The sequence below is a fragment of the Pectinophora gossypiella genome, chromosome 16 (genome assembly GCF_024362695.1).
Source record: "Pectinophora gossypiella chromosome 16, ilPecGoss1.1, whole genome shotgun sequence".
NCBI classification, from domain to species: domain Eukaryota; kingdom Metazoa; phylum Arthropoda; class Insecta; order Lepidoptera; family Gelechiidae; genus Pectinophora; species Pectinophora gossypiella.
In genome coordinates, this window is record NC_065419.1 from 12,515,152 (window position 1) to 12,537,033 (window position 21,882).

The 21,882-nt window shown below is 38.8% G+C and overlaps 2 protein-coding genes across 2 annotated transcripts in view; both read left to right on the forward strand.

The window, feature by feature from the left end:
• The first annotated feature begins 1,885 nt into the window (after window positions 1–1,885).
• On the forward strand, window positions 1,886–9,234 carry LOC126373904 (eukaryotic translation initiation factor 4E-binding protein). The gene is made up of 2 exons (XM_050020260.1): window positions 1,886–2,123; window positions 6,888–9,234. Exons 1-2 carry the CDS (start codon window positions 1,982–1,984, stop codon window positions 7,088–7,090), a joined length of 345 nt encoding a protein of 114 aa, XP_049876217.1. The 5' UTR covers window positions 1,886–1,981; the 3' UTR covers window positions 7,091–9,234.
• Window positions 9,235–16,072: 6,838 nt separating this feature from the next.
• The window catches only part of LOC126373846 (cyclin-dependent kinase 5 activator 1), a 28,036-nt gene continuing 22,226 nt past the window's right edge, over window positions 16,073–21,882 (forward strand). The window contains exon 1 of the mRNA XM_050020187.1: window positions 16,073–16,804. Coding sequence (XP_049876144.1) covers window positions 16,088–16,804 — 717 coding nt within the window. The 5' untranslated portion in view covers window positions 16,073–16,087. The remainder of the gene's footprint in view (window positions 16,805–21,882) is intronic.

Consider the following 21,882-nt stretch of genomic DNA (forward strand, 5'->3'; position numbering starts at 1 on the left):
TCCTAGTGTTTATCAATAATAAAATTTGACCCCCTCTGTGAAGGGTTTGGGGGCAGAAATCCAAAAAAAATGATGCCTGATTTTTTTTTAGTTACAAATAGTTCGCATACCAATTTTTGTCCTGAAAATTGCGGAATACTCCACCCCACATTTTAGGGAAGTAGGAAGAAAAATAACCTATGTCACTCTCCATCCTTTAAACTATTTCCACTTTTCTTCTTCTTGTGGAAGAACGAAGTCAAGAGCAAACCCATCTTAATTAAAAAAAAAAACACGTCAATTCGTCGCTCTGTTTTGCCGTGAAAGACGGACAAACAAACGATTTCCCTCATTAGTGCTTATCGCTATCTTTTCGATTAATTCTTTCAAATATGATCCTGAATATTTTTATTGGGGCAAAAATTCAAAATACCTACGTATTCGACGACCTCCGTGATCCAGTTGGGCTCACGATTCGGAGGTCCTGGGTTCGATTCCCGGTGGGGACATATCACTAAAATTACTTTATGGTCTCTAGGTTGATTAGGACATTACAGGCTGATCACCTGATTGTCCGAAAATAAGATGATCCGTGATTCTGCAGGCACATTAAGTCGTTGGTTCCGGTTACAACTTACTGATGTAAGTAGTCGTTACATGAGCCACGTCAGGGGCCTTTGGCGACTCAATAGTAACCTTGACACCAGGGTTGATTAGGTTGGTACTCCACTTCACAACCCACACGATGAAGTTTGGACGTTCGATTTGCGGAAACCGACGTTCGGCGATAAACTGTATACTTTTATGATATAATTTGGTAACATAACATTGTTATAGTTCTTATGCGCATGTTATGTTATGTTACGTATGTCATTGTCACGTGTGCCGGCGGCCGGCGCAGATGCGTCGCACGAAACTTCACAACAGCATGATTGATTGTCAATTGTTTTTCGTTGAAAATTTACCTAACAACTGTACCTAAATTTATAGCAATTAGGCAGTATAGTAAAACGAAGCGATTGAAGAATAAACAGCGTTCTATCAAAATGAACAACTACGCACTAGATGTTAGGTTTGTATGTGAGTGTGTGCTTGGTTACACTCTATATGTGTGGGTAGAGATTAACAACTGTGAAGTGTTGTGCAGATGCGACGCTAGGTAGAATAGCGATTATATACCTACGTACTTGAAAATGTTAACGCATAAATCTATTTAATTGTTTAATGTTTTGGCTGCTTGGAGGTGTGACGTTAGTTATAAAAAACAAGAGGTAAAGATGTAAAAAAAGGAATATATCGTTACTTACCTACCTACGTATAATTTGTCTTCTAGGAAGTTTAAATTGATCAAAGCAATCTGTAAAGTTTCCAATTTCAAAAGTACATATTTAGGAAAATAAGTAATTTTATAATAATGTCAAATTTTGAACTTTTATAAGTTGAACCAGGATTTGATATTTCTCCAGCAAACCACAAGAAGAATTTCGTCATCACAACTTCACAAGATGGTGGGAACTGTCCCAACCACACTGTAATTTCCACCATCATGACATCAATATAATCATGTCTTTCATTGAGAATTTTGTTACTTTACGTATCATGCATTATTACTATCTCGTTAACATTATAGAATCAACAGACAAAGATGAAGTACAAACATTTCACAGGTCACTTTTTTCTTTTCCGTGCTACGTGACTTCCAAGCCGTAGCCTAAGTCCTTAGAATAATTTTGGCGCGCGCTATCCTGATTTGTTTTTATACCTACACTGTTCTGTCCTCTCTGCGCGGAATAATCTTTGCTTGTTTTGATGTGAGGTTGCGTATGTGTGTTGTGTGTAAACGGATGTTTTGAGTGTGTGTGTGTGTGGGGCCGCGTTGCGCCGTATTTATTTTAGGCGATGGTTGCGCTCAGCTCAGTTCTTTACTTCCAATCGTCCCGGACATAACACAACAGTGCTGTGACTGTGTTGTAAAAGTAAATAGGTAAAAAAAAAAGTTATAATGTCAGCGTCCCCGATAGCAAGACAAGCGACGCACAGCCAGGCGATCCCTTCGCGGAGGGTGCTCATCACAGACCCTTCGCAGATGCCCGATGTATACTCCAGCACACCTGGAGGCACAGTCTACTCCACTACCCCTGGAGGTAACGTATTAAAACTATATTACATATTTATTCTATTTAAGAAAAAATATATATGAAACTACCTAAGTGCCTCAAGAAAATTTCTTTCTGAAACAAAATCGGGTTAAAGGATCATATTTTTACATATTTAAAATACCTCGCGATAAAAATGGTATAGCAACAGCACATGTTGTCAAGTATCAACAATGTTATCGTTTAGCTACAGAGTATACATAGTTATCTATGTGTAGACGTGTTTATATTCATTCGCACATGCGCACTGAGTTGGAACGCGCACGTGTTCGCAATTCACAATTAGATGTTATGTTATAACTTATAAAACTGGGAATATTGTGCGCAGTTATTAAATAACTGACATTCCTTATTATAGATTTGCTTAGGATGACATTCTGTACTTGGCCGGACAAATGGGGAGTCTAAAGGTAAGAATGTACTAGGTGACAGCCCACAGCACTCCCCATTTGTCCGACCAAGTAGTAAAAGATAGCATTGAGAACATCCCACCATTTCGTGAATCAAACTAGCTAGGTAGGTAGATATACCAACTTTGGTAGGTATAGAGGTAGGTACCAAGTGTTAATAGGCAAAATGTGCAAAGATTAATAAAGTTAACAGATGGCCTAGTATCATATTATACCTACAAGTTCAGTTACCTCTAGTTGTTACTGGTTGTGAGTAGTTCCAATTAGCTTCAATCGCAAGGGTTCTATATATAGCGACCACAGCCGACGACCTCATTGGCGAAGTTATTTTACGGAAGAAGAATCCTTGAAATACTTGTAATCTTTTTCTACACAAATAGCTTTAAAACAGAGTATATATTGGTAAATAATAAACACTTGTTTTACAAACACACTTCAATGAAATAGCGACTCTACATACTAAAATGTAAATTCAGATCAATTAGTCATTCAAATCACTTATTTTATTGTTGCATCTGTCTTCCTGTTTAATTTGAATACTACTCAAAGTTCAAGTTTTTAATGGTTGAATTAATTCAATTTATAAGTAATTACCGCACCCACACAGGTAAAAATAAATAAAATAGTTTTAGTAAGTACGCCGAAAGCTCAAAGCTCTCCGTGCCCGCGCTAAATGAAAAATGTTTTGAAACTTTCGCACCCCGCTACATGGCAAAGGAATTCTTTCTTACATCCAACCTATTAATTATAAAAACAAAGAACAACTTTTTATCGCGTTATTATGATGTGAAACCGCAATATTTTCCTACAAAAAACATTTTATCCTCTTTTCTTTTGACAATATCGGAGTAAACGTCCGAATGAATGATGTTTCGAATAAAATTTTATGTTTATCGTTGTCGATTAGATTAGCATACGGCGAGAAGTCTCGATTTGGTCGCTTACGTTATCGTTGTTCGAGCAAACAGGGTTATGTAAGCCCACATGGCGATATTACCGGTGAATAGAGGTTAAATATTTACGTAGAGTCGAGGTAAAAACTCGCAATTTACACAAAAATAATGTTTATTGCATGATAGCTACACGTGTATATACACTTCTCATCAAAAAAATCGAAACACCTTGCAAGTTTACGTTTTGTCAGGATTATCAGAAAAATGTGTACATTTAGGAATAAATGTTAAATGTCGTTTAATAGTGAGTAATATGAGCTTATCAAATCTTAATGTTAATGTTCTAAATTTAAATGAATTTTTCAAAGGTTTCGTATTTTGTTAAATGAGTCATTTTTATTCCGTATGGAATATAAAGGAAATGGATAAAACAACACACGTAAATGAAAAAAAAAGCTAAAAAACGTTTATTTAATAACTTGTATTCCCTCCCCGAGCTCTAATTACTGCTTCCATACGGTTCTTCATCGATCGGATGAGAGTCACGATCACATGCTGTGGTATATTGTCCCATTCCTCTTGGATTGCATCTTGCAGCTGACTAAGTGTTTCTGGGGCACGATCTCTTGCTCGAATTCGTCTCTTTAATTCATCCCACAGATGTTCAATGGGATTCATGTCCGGGCTTCTTGCTGGCCATTCCATAATAGAGATATCGACTTCGTTAAGATAATCTCGTACGACGCCCGCGGTGTGAGCCCTAGCATTGTCGTGCATGAATATGAAGCCGTTGCCAATAAAATGTGCATAGGGCATCACATGAGGCTCGAGACACTCTTCGACGTACCGATGACAGTTTAGTGCAGGCAGACGTGGCCCAGACACGAAAGCAAGCTCTGTCTTACCGTCGGCGCTGATTCCTCCCCAAACCGTCCACGAACCGCCACCATAGCTGACCTTTTCTTCAATGCAGCATTGTGCATAGCGTTCTCCGTCTCTTCTGTAGACCTTGTTCCTTCCGTCGTTACCATACAGCATAATTTTACTCTCATCAGAAAAGAGAACTTTGCTCCACTGTAGGTATGACCAATTTAGGTGCTCACGTGCAAAGTTAAGGCGCGCTCTTCGATGGTCTGCAGTTAATTTCGACCCATTTGCTGGCTTATGCGGTACCAGTCCACGATCCTTCAACCTTCTTCTAATTGTAGAGTCACTTACAGCCACCCTTCGTACAACACGAAGCCGCTGCTGCAGTTGAAAAGCGTTAAGGCGTCGATTTCTTAAAGAAGTTGTTACAATAAATCGATCATCTCGCTCAGAAGTGACCCGATTCCTGCCAGATCCTGAACGGCGCGTGAACAAACCAGTCTCCCGATAACGTTTATAGACTCTATGAACAGATGACAGGCTTAGATGCAGTCTTGCAGCCACAACACGCTGACTAAGGCCAGAATCCAGCAATGCCACAACTTGGGCGGCTTCTGTGGGCGAAGTATCCATACGTTTTAGAAAAAAAACCTTTTTTCAGACGTCCCAAAGTCACAGTATTGAAATAAAAAACAAAAAGTTTAAGGATAGGCGCCAATTTTTAGTTTTTAAACGCTAAATGTACTCCAACCCTAAACACACATTTGTCTCAAAACAGTGATTCATTTCGTTTATAAGATAAACAAATGAAATTCTAATTTTGAATTTAGAATTTTCGCTTATTACTGTAATGGCCAAACTGCCAGCTATACATTTATGTATTTTTTTTCATCGTATGAATTCTTTTTTGTGTTAAATTCGGACAGAAACAATGAAAACGGAAGTGTTTCGATTTTTTTGATGAGAAGTGTAGTTTATGCAGTATTGTTAGCTGTTACCTTGGCTTATTTAGTTAGGTATTTACACATCTAATGCTTATATTTAACCAACACATAATATAGTACGCACCTATTCAATCTCTATTCATTAATGGAATACGCCACACGGATAATACATTTATATGTTAAGCTTATGATAACAAAGATCAATAAACCCATTACCTTTCACATTATTTTACAAATTGGATTATAATACTATAATGAATAATCAATTTAAATAAAAAACGGAAATAGTTCAAGAACCTAAAGGATTATTATGAGAGAAAATAAAACAACTGCGGCGATAATATCTTACAATATGGGTAGCTACCCATTTTTTAAATAAGTCGTGCAGTTTTAAATAATATCACATTAGTCGTAATAAAATCTTTTTGTTTAAATAAAGTATTATTCCTAAACGTTTAAATTAAAATAGCTATTTTCATAGCCTATTAAACAAAAAGAAAAAAAATATTAATTTTCTTTCTTGACGTCTGGCAGTTACAAACATTTTAAAAGCTTTATGACCAGCATTATTTGAGATTAAATGGTTTTTAAAGCAATGCAAACTTTTTAGTGTCGTCGTTAGGCAAGAACTTGCCGAAAACTTTATTATTCTTCTAGAGGAAAAAGTAATTTTAATTAATCAGCAATGCCTGTTAATTTTTTTTATCTAATAAATTGAAGGAAGTAAGTAATAAAAGTAATTTTACTAACACGTGCCGTGCAAAAAAACATCACGTAGCGTAGGTACAACTGTGTTTAGCTTTTGGTGTGGGCGTCTGTAAATAAATAGATGGAATTTTATGGCACGTTCATAGAGTGTGAATATGTAAACAATGATGCAGGCGACAGATAAAGCTACTTGGGGAGTTAGGTAATGTGTTTGCTATACCATGACCCATTACAATAGTACTGATGGTCAGAAAAACAGCTTTGTATTAAGTTTGTGAGTCGCGGTAGCGCAGTTGAAAGAACGCTTGACTCTCACTGGAAGGTCGCATATTCGAATCCAGCAAAGGACGCCAATGATTTTCGAAATTGTTTTCGAATTCACGTTTGGATCATAAAAGATTACGTGCTCAGCGGTGAAGGAAAATATCGTGAGGAAATTCACATTCCCGTGAAGTGCGTTTTGGCTTTTCGAAATGAATAATAAAAAAGCAAGTGGTTGCAGAAACTCCTTGCTCCGCTTCTTCTTTGCCGTGTTTATCAAAACTTACAAGTTTACACGTTCTCAAGCTACAAGTTCGTGTAAATTACGTTTATCAAAAAAGTGCCTATAGGGATTATAAAATATACTTGTGAAATAAATATTGACATTTGTAACATGTACTTAATTTACAAGTGTAGTTTTAATAAGCACATTCTTGTAATAATTACATTTTTTACAAGAAAAAATCTTATAATACAGGCCTTGTAAGTTTTGATAAACAGGGCACTGGTAGGATTATTTAATTTTAGAATAGACCCATAGAGAAAAATAATAGAATCTTGACTTTCAAGTGTTCTCATCTTAGTAAAAAAACAATTTAAAAAAAAAATCAAATCTAAATTTTGTAAAAAGAACACCCCGACTAAAACCATTCTTTCCATCTATTCCAGGAACCAGAATAATCTACGAGAAATCCTTCATGATGTCTTTACGGCAGTCTCCGATCTCACAGACACCACCGAAATGTTCGCTACCGGCCGCTCTGCTAAAGAACCCAGGGTCGGTACCACACGCCACCACCCCTGTCAAGAACTCAAGGTCAAACTCCATCTCCTTCGACGAGAGCCAGGAGACCTTCAGTATGGATCTCTAAATAGATGGAGCGTGTTGGTTAACTAGTGGGGTTAAACCTTTTGAAGCAAGTTCCTATGTGGTGTAACCCTATTAATTGGGTTCTTTTGTCAGTTTTCATCAAGACAGGATTATCGTTACTCGCTCATCTGTCAATAATTTTAAAAAAAGCTCGGTAAAATAATTTAAAACCCAGCCCAGTGATTAGTTATCAAAAGCTTGATACATACAGAACCGGGAAAGCGGGTTAAGCCGGCCGGGGCGCGGGATTTTGTTTGCGGTTCCAGCCGAACAAAACCTGGCCCGATTGTTCCGTTTCTCCGATTCCGTGTGGCAAAAAAGGTAAAAAATCCATATCACTAGTTTTCCAAACAAAAATGCTTGCATCTACCTCTAGTTATTATTAACATAAATTGTAAGTAGGTTAAGCGTGACTGAACATTTGCGTTCGAAACGCAGTCCTTTGCTACACCGCAAAAAATAAATTAAAAAACAAAAAATATTATTAAAATAAAAAATAAAAAGCACAAAATATATAAATAATAAAAATATAATACGAAAATTCTTAATGGAATGGATGAGCAAGTGTGAAACCAAATAAAATAGGTGACGAGAAAAATGTTTAGCGTCCTCTCTAGGTCAAAATGGGAACTACTTATAATTTAAATTTAGAAGATGTTTATGTGTCAATATTATCGTATTCCAAAGTGGTCTATACTTACTACAATTATTACTTAAGTAATCTAATTGCAATGACAAAAGCAATAAAATATATCACAAGACTGCTCAAATAAAAACTTCAACTTGTGTAATGTTATCAATTTTATTTGAGTAGTTAGTTCCGTTTTCGGCCCAAAGATGGCGCGAATTTTTCATTGTCAAATTGTTGTTGTTATAAAAAAGTGGCAAAGGACATAATTGTAAATATTTTATTTTATCTGCCTATTATAATTGCGTTTGACGCACATTTGTTTAGGTGCTGAGTATTGCATTCGTATTTTTTAAATTCTTGACTTATGCAGTTACTATTAAATGCTAAAAAATATTCAAAATTTAATTGCTATTTTTAAAATATTTGACATTATAAATGATCACATAATTAGGCATTTAGGAGTAAACTGATAGGCTGAATACTTGGAAATCATGTTGATATTAGGTTAAGTACAATTTTTAAAATGAATAGTTTATATCTAATCGAATTAATAATACTTACTTAAAACTATTTAAAAATATATTAAATTAACTTTTCGCAATGTTGATAATTTGATATTAAGAGATCTTTCACTTTAAATCATACACACATAAAATCATCGTGAAAAATTCTTATCGAATCAGTTTTAGTATTATATTTTGCATGTGATTTTCAAGTATTTTGTTGTAGTCGACAAAAGCAAGTGCCATGAAAAGAAGTTAATTTTCAACAATAATTCTCTTCTCTGTGGCGGTTGCTGAAATAAAGACTTTATGTAAGTAATCTCCCTTTTATTGTTGCTTGAGTCGAGATATTACACGTAGAATAAGAATAGGTATCTACTTATTGGTCACACAATGTTGAAAATTGTATTAAGGTAGCCGTTACACAGTCAGTCAGATCACGATCTATGATGTTCTTTTGTATGGATTGGGAGGTCACTATTAGACTTTACCAAGCCTTTGACCGGCGAAGTAGTTACTGCAATACAATATGCGGGTTATCACGAAATCAAAAAAGGCACATCAAAAAAAGTAAAGAATTTCAGCAATCCTGGTGACTGTATCATTTATTATTAAGCCGTCGACTTACCTATTTTATTTTGATTTTAAAATCTCCGTAAGATCGGTAGCTACCTCACAATTTGATGGACAATGTGGATCATACATCAATCGTGAAAATTTTGTTTGCAATTTTGACTTACAGTGTAATGGCTACCTAACTTTTTTAGTAATATTAAATGAAATGTATGCAACGAAAAGTATTTTAAATATTTTTCTGAGTAATTGTAAAGTTCCAAAGCATTTATTAAATACAAAAGTACATGTTTGTTAGTAATTATAGTATATTCAAGACTCTCTAATGAATATTGTTTGATATTTCTATAGAGGATGTTAGTGTGAGAGGAGTTAAGTGTTTATATTACAATTTTCTTCGACTGCCAATATGAAAAAATAAAGAAAATGTTAATTAAACATGTACCTATTTTACTTTATTTCACTTTTCTCTTTAGTAAACGTAGGGTAAGTATATACTTAGTAGGTACGGTCACGAGCATTAAATGTATACACTTTGGTACCATGTCACATTAACTTTTTTGAAAAATTGAACTGTGAATCTCACTAAATATCAAATATGTTAGTGCGACAGAGTCCTAAAGTTAATGACTGTAAGCTAATGACTGTACTTACTGATATAGAAACTAAAAAAGGCTTAAAAAGGCTTGTATAAAGCTAAGGAATGGACTTATTATAGTCTGACACTATAAAGTTAATTTCAAGTTCAAACGTATACTTATTAACATTTTGAAACGTAAGTAAATTAATAAACTAAGTATATCTGTCAATCAATGAATCAATAACCTTTTTAAGGACAAAAGAAGCACAGGTAGTTTCCTAGGTCAAAGATAAATTATGATAAGTATTCTGATTAAGTTACTAAATAAAGCCAGCTGTAATGTACTTAGACAAAAAGTTTGCTTTTTTTCTATTTAAGCAATGTATTTACGAATTTCAATTTTTTGAAATTTATAAATATCCCCTCCGGTTAATTGAGGGGAGGCCTGTGCCCAGCAGTTGGACGTAGGTATATAGCCTATAGGCTGTTTATGTATGTATGTATTTATGAATTTCAATAAAGAAAAATGTAATAATGAGTGCGACATTTTGTCACATTTTTCTATGACATCCCAGGTTGCTTTTTCATACAAATTCCATAGTAATTTCATGTTTTGTTTGACGTTCAGTAAAAAGTAACTGATTTGACTGGTTGGAAAGTACCCTATTGGCGCGTGGCTTTTTTTTTAAATAGCAATCTGCCAAGCAACTTTTGGGTGAAAGAACTTTCATTCATTTGTAGTCATTTCGCTTTTTGTAGTCGCACGATTTGCAAAGGTCAACGAACCTTGTAGTACTGAATAACTCGATTCATTTTAACCCCTAATCCCTTGTGTTACGACGCTATTGGGATGGCGTTCAACCCTCACCCTCCCTTGACGGTATAATCTGTCTGGAACTAATCGTGTCTGGGGATTTATTAGAAAACACATTATAAGTGATCCCTTCATACCTTACAAAGCTGTTAGCACACATTGCCGTTTAACTAAGGCAGAATTGGTATATTTTCCATATGCACCAAGTAATGGACGTTTATAACAGCTTATTTGAAGGTGGAACTAAAATCGTTTGTATTAGAGAATGAAGTTCGATATTTGATGTGCAGTTTGGTCGATAATAATGCGGTTAATATGCTTTTAATCAAAATCTTGTCGGTACAATTTTCCAGTTCACCAGATCGACGCTTGATTTGAGTTTAATCGACTAGATATTTATAATAACTATTGAGATAGGACTTGAATTAACCTTAAAACGATCATTTCACGCACTTACGTCATAGTTTGCGCTTTATTTACGCCTAGATTTAGATAATAGTTACCTAGGTAAATAATCTATTTAGTATTTGATATTGTAACTTTCACTATTTGGTAATGATAATACTTAATCATTCTTTGCGAATAGTTTTGGATTGAGTTAATGGCAATAGGCTTGCCCCCTATTGGATTTTTCTTTTTTGAATGTGTTTTTTTTTGAGTTGATGGTAGGTCTGGCAGAGGAAGATCTAGAAGGACTTACATTGCCAAATTGGAGATGTCCTTAGAAAAGGTTTAGTACTTAGAGTTAGAAACAAGAGAAGTGTCTTAGGATCGAAGCAAACGGAATTCCATAGTCTCTGCTTACCCCGGTGGGAAATAGGCGTGAGTTTATGTATGTGTGTTGAAGTGATTTATTGTAGATTTGCTGCAAATGGCATTAACTACTTGACCGGACAAATAAGGAGTGCTGAGGGCTCTCACCCGGTACAAAAAATTTAGATAAAAGGCCTGAGGGTACCCAGTTGGGCGCGAACCTCGGCTCAGGGCGTCGTCTGTGAGGGATAAGTATTTGAAAGAATTAATCGATCCTAAAGGGTCTACGAAGCTATGTCGTTTCAGATTGGGGTGGTTTTGTTTTCGGCATCGTCTTCTCTTGAGTACCTTCCCCATTAACATAAGATTTGATTTTGATTGTTTTTTTTGGTTATATTTTTTTGATTTTTTTGTTGGTTTTTGATTTTTTTTCTGATTTCATAAGATTTGTGTCTGTAACCTGTTACGTGTGATTATTAAATAAATAAATAAATTAGACTTCATAACAAAAATGGCTGCAAGTTGTCTTCTGTTTTTTTTTTGTGTAGCTCTGGCCACCCAACCATAGAATAAAGAATAATACTACGTATAGAACGGCAACTCTCCGCTCCCCACCAGTGTCTGAGCTAGGTTTACCCCACCCCCCCTCGAACGCAGGTTAGACTTGAATCGTATGGTGTCACACGTCCCACACACAGATGCGCGTGTACGATAATGTTAATGTGTAGGTGCTAATTCCTGCAGACGCCATCTAATTTTATTTTAAGTTATACCTGTCATTTTCTTATCCACCGAAAAGGAAAGGGACGGATGATTGATAGCTCTTAATTTTAGAAAGAATGAGTAAAAATGAATAACTCGGGCGAATCAAAAAGGTATCTCGCTGGTATGCAAACCGTTTGACGTGTGCTGTCAATATAATTCTGTCAGGTTATTGGCCAGTGTAAAAATTTTAGACGGCTGTTTTAGATTTGTGCTTAAAATTGACGTTTTTTCCATAAATTTTATGCTTGTCGATTACCCGTCCCTTTCCTTTTCGGCGGATAAGAAAATGACAGATATAACTTAAAATAAAAAAAATTAGATGGTGTTTACAGGAATTAGCACCATTATCTGTGTAAAACGAGGTAGTTTGTATAAAGTGTCCGGGGTGTGACCCAATTATAGGCCACAGGCGTGATTGTATGTTTCTTTAAACAGTATCATCATTATCAAATATACTTTATTGCACATAACATACAAAACAAATTATCAGTAGTTAGATGTGTTTTTTTTATGTGTGACTAATTAGTCACACATAAAAAAAATAATGGGTGGAAGTTGTAATTGTACCTTGGTGTAATAAAAAGGGTCATCATTTATACTCAAAAACAAAGATAAAATATGTATGTGTCTCATATCAATGAAAGAAAAAAACTTAACAACGCCATCTATCGTGTTTTGGGGAACGCCGATTGCAAAGTCCGTCATTAGAAGCTACCACAAATAATGTCAGTACGTTTGGATGTCTGAAGAGAATAAATGAAAAGCAGAGATTATATCAATCAGCGATCACGAGGGCGGAGCGGCCATGCGGCCGCGTAATGTGCTTACCGAAGCCCCGCAGGGCGCCGCGCGTGCTAACAGCCTACTCTATGTTTACCCGGGTTTACTCGCACTAAGGTACCGATATCTGGTGGCAACCTTCAAATGAATCAAAGGTTGTTCGAATAACCTTAGAATTTCAAAAAAATATAATATACAGGGTCTTAGGGTGGTAATCATCATCAGCCCATTAACGTCCCCACTGCTGGGGCACGGGCCTTCCCTATGGATGTATAGGGAGATCGGGCCTTAAACCTTCACGCGGGCCCAGTGCGGATTGATGGTTATTAACGACTGCTCATGCAGCCGGGACCAACGGCTTAACGTGCCTTCCGAAGCAAGGAGGAGCTCGAGATGAAAACTTTGTTTTTGTGGTCACCCATCCTATGACCGGCCTTTGCGAAAGTTGCTTAACTTCAACAATCGCAGACCGAGCGCGTTTACCGCTGCGCCACTGACCTTCGTATTCGTTATAATGTCCCTTATACCACATACAAGTACGTATTGGTATTAGTGATACCGTAACGAATACTCAGGGGGATGATTCAGTTCATGACTCAGTTAATATCAAGTGGAATTTTCCGTCGCAAAATTCAAGTTTTTTTGACGAAATCTATGGTGGCTGCTGTTCCTTTTGTTTTTTTTAAGTATTTTTTTTCAATAGCGTCTAGTTTTTTTTTAATTATTTTCAATTCTATACTTTTGTCTTTTGTCTTCTAATTACTTGTGGCTCTGGGAAGCTCCATACTAATGGGAAGTAAAATGATATTTTATGTAGATGTAAGTACAGTCATGAGCAATATAATGTACCCACTTTAGGACTCTGTCGCACTAACATATTTGTCATTTAGTGAGACTTACAGTTCAATTTGTCAAAAAAGTTAATGTGACATGGTACCAAAGTGTATATAAAACTGCTCGTGACCGTACATTGTGTTTCGGTATGAAATTACGTTGCAACTGTTGCAAGTACCATTGCAGTGTGGTTCGCTGATTGGAGTGTCTTTGTGGCGAGGAGAGCCCTCGGGCTCCCAGGCATGCATACTGACTACCCTCTCACAGTAGATATTCACAGCTGACCCCTAGTTGAGAGCAACTATGTTACATTCTGTATGAAAATTACATTTGAAACCTGAACTTTTTTGCTGGTCTGGGACTAAGGAAGAACATAGGTAAGTAGTTGGCTTAACCATGGTATAATAAAACCAGGGCCATGTTTAATAAAACTTACATTTCGACGGGGAAGAAGCAAATACTCCTATCTTACAGTTAGGTCTGTGTAAGATAGGAGTATTTGCTTCTTCCCCGTCGATTTGTAAATTACAAGGACAATTTGAAATACATTGCGGAGTGTGTGATCACAATTATTTTGGAGCTTTATATTAGCTACGTAATGAACACCAAATTATCATTGTAATTTACACTGAAACATAGTATTTATTCGCAGAACAGGCCCCAGGTACGCTCAAAAGTGACAGCTAACATTTCCGCGCTCTCTCCTTCTCAACGGCCTTCTTAACGGCCTCCGTGGTCCAGTGGTTGAGCGTTGGGCTCACGATCCGGAGGCCCCGGGTTCGAATCCCAGTGGGGGCATATCACAAAAATTACTTTGTGATCCCTAGTTTGGTTAGGAGATTACAGGCTGATCACCTGATTGTCCGATAGTGAGATGATCTGTTCTTCGGAAGGCACGTCAAGCCGTTGGTCCCGGTTACTACTTACTGATGTTTAAAGTATGTAGCCGTTACACGAGTCATGTCAGGGGCCTTTGGCGGCTCTATAATAACCCCGACATCCGGGTTGATGAGGTTGGTATTCCACCTCACAACCCACACGATGAGAAGAAGAGCCATTTTGTAAAAAAATATAAATATGTTAATAAAAATAACAGTTCTATGCAAATATTTTCAAGTACATATCAATGAAAGATAGTGCGACAATGTCAATTACCAGTAACAGTAATTTAATTTACTTGTCTACTTAATACAATTTGGATGACACGATAGTAAGTTCCTCCTAATTATACTACTTATTAGTCATAGAAGCAGCTAATTAGCTCGTGATCGCAAAACTTGATACCCGATTTAGAACCTGCTGGCAGGAGAGACGTTTCTCTTTCACCGATTATTATTTATTTATTTTATATTTGGGAGACCAACAGCTCTTAACAACTATAGCAAAAAGAAAATCATACTTAAAAACTAAGCCAATAACAGGTTTCCACCTATATAAAACAGTATAAACATATTAAAACTTAAAACTTAAGCGCACTGCAAAGGTTTAAGGACATGCACAGATGCCTAAGACGGTACAAAGACAAACGCTGACTTAAAAAAATATTATCATCTCCTAAGTATATCATGCTCTTCTTCTTCTACCATGTGGGTTATGAGGTAACTATAATTACCAACCTCATCAACCCTGGTGTCAGTATTATTGAGTCGCTAAAGGCCCCTGACATGACTCGTAACGGCTACGTATTTACATTTGTAAGTAGGAACCAACGGCTTAACGAGCCTTCCGAAGAACAGATCATCTTACTTTCGGACAATCAGGTGATCAGCCTGTAATGTCCTAACCAAACGAGGAATCACAAAATTATTTTTGTGATATGTCCCCAACGGGATTCGAACCCGGGATCTCCGGCTCGTGAGCACAATGCTCAACCACTGGACCGCGGAGGCCGTTCATGCTCTTAGAAATGCTTTTAACCGGAGCACGGGTCTATCTGGAGCCTTCATCATGTTCCTTCATGTTTTTAGGAGCCATTTAGCCGTTAAATGACGTCCGAGTTGAATCTACAATAAGTCAGCTGAAAGTCTAAAATAGCTGCTTTTCACTCTATTCCGATCCGATCCTATTTCGATCTCTTTTACTCCGCAGAACAAGATATAAGCGTCTAAATTGTGAAGTTCCGCGCGATGACTCTGCGCTAATAGTTTAGATACGTCTCCCGGGGTAACCACGTTATAGTGCCCTGAAGGAACCACCCACACCTTTATTCTTACACAACAGAGTCTAAATTAGTACCCTACATCTGCTATTATCTCGGCTGAGGTCCGTGGATTAAAACTCACGGCAAGAAGCTTTTAACTGTAGAGAAAGCTTTTACAGCTTCCTCGTTTTTTAAAAGTCTGCAAATCAAGCCTCTGCCAACGGGGAAGAATCAATTGTTGGCAACTCGATCACGGATGAGATGACACAAAATAATCCCTCGGGCAAGCAATGCCGCAATATTATGTAATAAACCTGTGAAAATTTAATTTATGAAAGTTTCACGAGTGTAAATGTCGAGTTTCCAGTGCTTCAGTGCGGAAGGAATTAATTTGCCGTGACGATCGATCAATGGCTAAGAGCACGTGACTTAATTGAAATTAATAAGCGATCGGTAAGTCGGGTGGTCGGTCGAGCGGCTGGGCGGTCGGGCGGCGGCGGCAGGGTTTGTTTACGGGCGGGTGGGGCCGTGCGGCGCGCGCCGGTCGATACGGCCGGGGCGGCGCGGCTGCGCGGCCGTATCGAGCCACACGGGCCGCCGTCGCCGCCGGCCGCGCACGTCATGCATGCGGGCACCTAGCGGCTGCACGCGCGCGGGCCTCATGGGCACCGTGCTGAGCTTCAGCCCGCGCGAGCGGCGCCCGGCCGCCGCCGCGCCCCCGCCGGATCGCCAGGCGCTCGCCTACTCCTACGAGCGGCTCAACAACGCCAAGAACCGCGAGAATCGCGACGCGCCCCGCGACGAGCGCCGCGCCACTCTCGACGATGCCGCCAAGATCATCTCAGAAAAGACTGCGCTCGAGAAGAATCTCAAGAAGCACTCGCTGTTCATAAACGCGCTCTCCTGGAAGAGGTTCTCGACGGCGAACAACAACAAGAAGAAGTTAGAATGCAAGAGCAAGAGCGTAGCGACGTTCCGCGCGCCACTGGCGGACAACGCCGCGCTGGACCGCAACAAGAACGTGAGCGTGGGGGGCGTGCTGGGCGGCGTGCCGGGCGCGCTGTACCGGCCCGCGGCCGCGCCGCTGCCGCCGCCGGCCGACGTGGTCCGCGCCAACGCGCTCAACAACAACGTGTGTTATTCGGAGAAGCTGCCCACGTCGGCGGTGGGCCCGGCGGTGGCGCCGCGGAAGACCGTCATCCAGGCGTCTACGTCGGAGCTGCTCAAGTGCCTGGGCATGTTCCTGCACACGCGCTGTCACCGGCTGCGGGACTTCCAGGCGGGCGACGCCGTCATGTGGCTGCGTACCGTGGACCGCTCGCTGCTGCTGCAGGGCTGGCAGGTAAACACACCCCTCCCCCGCGCCGCTCCCTCCTCTCTCGCCCGCGCCAGTCGCGGACAGCGCGCGCCTCTCAGATGATCTTTTGTTTTCTTTCTACGTCACAGCTCTTCCATCCCGCTCACTCGCCCCGCTCCCCACAGGTAAGTGTACGTATGTTGCATCACTGCGTCGCCAGCGGCAGGGTTTCCACTTTGTTCGAGTTGATTTCATCGAGTGCGGTGGGTCTGCAGCATTTATTATTAAGTTAGCCACTGCTCACACGGCCGTGAGCCCCGCACGGTCAGCTACGAGCTAGGCTAGCCACTAGCACGTCATTCCCTGACTAATTCTATTCAGCCGCGCTAACCGTGTCGCATTAATTCAATGAAAACTTCGTCCTTGTTTTGTTTTACATGAACGAGCGTACGGTGAATTTTTTTGCGCGTTGTTTTGTATACATTTTTTTCTCATAGCGACAGCAGTCATCTGTATTGTTGCAACTAATCTGGCGTACAATTACAATATTTGCTTGTTGCATATTAAATTGTGTCAAAGAATCTTCACCAAGAACGCTATAGGAAAAAAGCAAAAGCTCTACGTACTTATTTATATTTATTTCACCAACATCACGAAATCACTTCCTATTGTTTCCCACGGCCGCACGCACCTCGCATCTACCCGCAATATTGCGCATCTCCGCAGACAATGCCAGGAGTAATAATCAACATTATTCAGATGAATTTCTTCTTTGTTTCCTTTATTGTTATTTAATATTATTGTTACACTTAAGTACCCTTTCCTTCGTGTTGTAAGTAGTATTCTTTTTATCGAATATAACGATGCTTTATTAAGAGCTGAGAGGTATTCCTTTTTGATAATCGGATTAGACTTGCTTACTCGGTCTATACAGGGTTTTAGTGACATCGTAACGAAAACTTTGAGGGTGATTCAGACTATGATTTTAATTTCATATCAAGTGAAATTTTCCGTCACAAAAGTGTGCAACTGAAACTAATTAAAAAAAGAACACTAAAATTTTCATCAATTTTCCAACAGGAAATTCAAGTTGATATCAACTCGAAATCATCCCCCTCATTATTCGTTACGGTGTCACTAATACCCATACTTGTATGGCTATCGTAACAAATACTTACTGAGAGGGATGATTCAGCTCATTATACTGAATTAATATCAAATAGAATTTTCCATCGCAAATATAGAACTGAAAAATAATTTAAAGAACACAAAAGAAAACATGAATTTTAACCCAATGATCCAATTCAGGATGCTTAAAACTTTTTACACAAAGGTCAAGTTCGACCACCGGACCCGACTTGCACTAGTGAGTTATTAATTTATCTTAAGTGCAGTTTTCACTAACATAGTTGGCTTGACCATTATAAACGGCGATACGACTCATCTATCATGGTGGTCTAACAGAAAGCTCGGTGACATGTGGGTACTTAGTTCACCTTGCGATGGATGTACCTCTGGACTACCCCAATTGGGTTATAGTCGTGAGGTTATGTTATATTGCGTTACGTCCAAATAAAGGATTATGCAGAATATGCAGGTAACCGGCTAGAATGTATGAAGATTATTATGAGAGTTCCGTAGTCTCTGCCTGCAACTTCACTACATAGTATAAAAGAAAGTCGCTTTTTCTGTCCCTATATCCCTACGTACGCTTAAATCTTTTAAACTACGCAACGGATTTTGATGCGGTTTTTAATAGATAGAATGATTCAAGAGGAAGGTTTATATGTATAAAAACATCCATTAAATACTGGAGAACTCGTACTATTATTTTTAAGGTTTTTAATGTGATGTCGGAGCTCTGTGGCGCAGCGGTAAACGCGCTCGGTCTGCGATTGTTGAAGTTAAGCAACTTTCGCAAAGGCCGGTCATAAGATGGGTGACCACAAAAAAAACATCTCGAGCTCCTCCGTGCTTCGGACGGCACGTTAAGCCGTTGGTCCCGGCTGCATTAGCAGTCGTTAATAACCATCAATCCGCACTGGGCCCACGTGATGGTTAGGCCCGATCTCCCTATCCATCCATACGAAGGCCCGTGCCCCAGCAGTGGGGACGTTAATGGGCTGATGATGATGATGATGATGAATGTGATGTCGTAAATAATTTTTACCTCAGCATTGCACCCAAGCAAAGCCGGGGCGGGTCGCTAGTATTATATATTTGTATGTCTTCTACTAAAAAAAATAAAACTATTCTGCTACTACCTATTCTATTACTATTATTCTTTTAATCTTAAACCTCCTTGCAGCTGCAGCAAATGTTTCTTGGCTACAATCCATTGAATTGTCGTTTTGCTTGATTGTTTTTGTAATGTTTTGCCAAGTTTCAAATTGATGCAGCTTAACAAACGTGGTAGGTAGTGCTTGGGGACGATCAAGCACTTGAACGGAACTGGTGACTTTTGTTCTTTACATAACACATAACATGACCACTATATCCTAATAGGCTAGTATCCAACTAGTCAACTCAGTTACGTTTTACTAAACGCCAAAACACGAAAGTACTATGGAATTCACTTTGTGATCCCTGACTTATAATTACGTTTTTCTTGATTAAAATTCATAAATAAGTTAATAAATAGAAAATATAATGTTTTTCGTTAGTTTTGATCTGTCTTTATTTAGTAAGTAATCAGAATTTAATAATTTACTTATCTTGAAACTAGTACACGACCCAATTGGGTTAGTCAGAGGTACATTCATAAAGGTTTTTTTTTCTTTCTTTCATTTCCATGCCACCAGAAGTGTGCCTAAAGTGTATTTTTACCAAAAGTCAGCTTTTTAATGTAACACGGTACGTCATATCACGTATAACCATTTGAGGACATCAACATCAAGCATTGTTGATCATCATTAAATTTTCCCTTGCATTATCCCGTTATTCACGGGGACCCCTCACCTAACCTAACCTGAAGATCTGACAGGTCCGGCCTTCAGCGCTGAGCACGTGATTATCATTTTATGATCCAAACATGAATTGTCATTCTATACGTAGTAGTAAATCTAAGAGTGTAATATAAGTCATAATGATCATCGCCCTAACATTATCCCGTTTTTCACAGGGTCCGCTTACCTAACCTAAAAATTTGACAGGTCCGGTTTTTACAAAAGCGACTGCCCGTCTGACCTTCCAACCCGTTAAAGGAAAACCAGCCTAATACAGGTTAGGTCACATACCTCCAAAAATGTGGGTTTCCTCACGATCTTTTCCTTCACAGCTGAGCACGTGATAATCATTTATGATCCAAACATAACATACATAAACAGCCTATATACGTCCCACTGCTGGGCACAGCCCTCCCCACAATCAACCGGATGGGGTATGTATATATATCACCACGCTGCTCCAATGCGGGTTGGTGGAGGATGATCCAAACATGAAGTCGAAAAATAAATTCGAAAATCATTTGTTTAGGCTCGTGGGGGATCGAAATCTGCGACTTCAAAGTGAGAGTCAAGCGTTTTTGGTTACAACGCCTCCTCAAGCATAGCTGTTAGTTATCCAATTTCTAGGGATTATGGACAGTGTCAAATCATTGACGTATGTAATGGAAACTGCAGATAGGCATAATGCAATTATACACGGCCAAAGCGAAATGGGAGAGCTACCTCTTAGCTGGTTCGTTAATGCAACCCTAATTGTCACGTGGTTCCGTGACCCAGTTCTAGGATTAAATCAAATCTTGCTGTTAATATGCCACTGGGGCTTTCGTTTACACGTCACACTTCACGTCTGCATCCTGATCGAGGTGGACAGAGGCAGTAGAACCACAAGTCATCAGTAAGATAACCAGCAATCACATGCTTTACTGACAAATCTAGCCAAAATGGATTCGATGAACGATTCTCATCATCATCAGGCATTGTACATCTTGTCAGATGATTTAAATAGTACATTCTTTGATTTTCGTCACGCTACTGACGGTGCAACAAAGCTTTGTATTTAAAACAAAAGCAAATTGGGGGTTAAAAAGGCCACGTCGCCGCGTCGTAGCAATTCATGTAATAAAGCAATATTGCTATTTGACATTTGTTTGCATTGCGCACTTACTTTTATATGCGCAAATGTCAAAGAGCATTTCCGCCGAGCTCGGAATCCAATACAATGACATTACAAGTGCGGCCATTTGAAGCAAATCTGCTCTGATCCATGTGCAGTAGAGGTGCGCTGGAAAATATCCAACAAAGAAATTAAGGTCAATTGCTGTAGCTTTACCTACTTACTTTGCTACTACTACATTCACTACACTACTACTTTAGAAAGTACCCTACTAAATAGGTATACACTATATGGACGGTGAGGGAACAAAACTCAAAATAACATAGCATAAGCATCACGCCTGTATACCCTTTCGAGTAGGCAGCGGTGTATAGTTCCATGTAATGGGCGAGCCGTTTGTGATTAACCGGGCAAAAAAACTCCAAACATGAATTTAAAGTCATCATCATCATTTTAAGAGCCACGCTCTTGTCGATGTAGCATTTTCCATTCCAGTCTATCAAAGGGCAATTCCTTGACTTCCCTTAACAAATTCCTTGACACGACGACGTTAACCTTTTCTTTAATCTGTTCCATGTACGCTCTGTGGTATTCCCCTTCCTCTCTTTCCTTCTAGCTTTCCTTCTATTATTAATTCGTCGTGTCTTATTAGGTGTAATTTAAAGTCATAAAGTCGAATTCAATGGTTTACAGTCCGAGCCAGGGGAAACAAAACTCAAAAATATCTTTATTCAGTTGAGAATAAAAACTAGAAGCTCAAATGTAGGCGGCAGCACTGTAGACTGTTGAAACTTAGTAATAAATTACTATAAAATGTGAAGCAATGTGGAGTGTATCCCGTTGAAGGATGAGTTACGAAGAAGAAAAGCCATCAGTTCTAAAAAGGCAGAAAGGCATTGATAATTCGTTTTTCTAAGTTTTCCGATCTTTAGGGAATCAATATAACGCTACGATTTTGAAGTTAAACGCGCAAAGGGTTATAGTGTAAAAATATAACCAAAACAAAATTTGTTTACTGAAATAGTGTGGGGATCTTACAAGTTTAAGAACACTCAAAAGTGGCG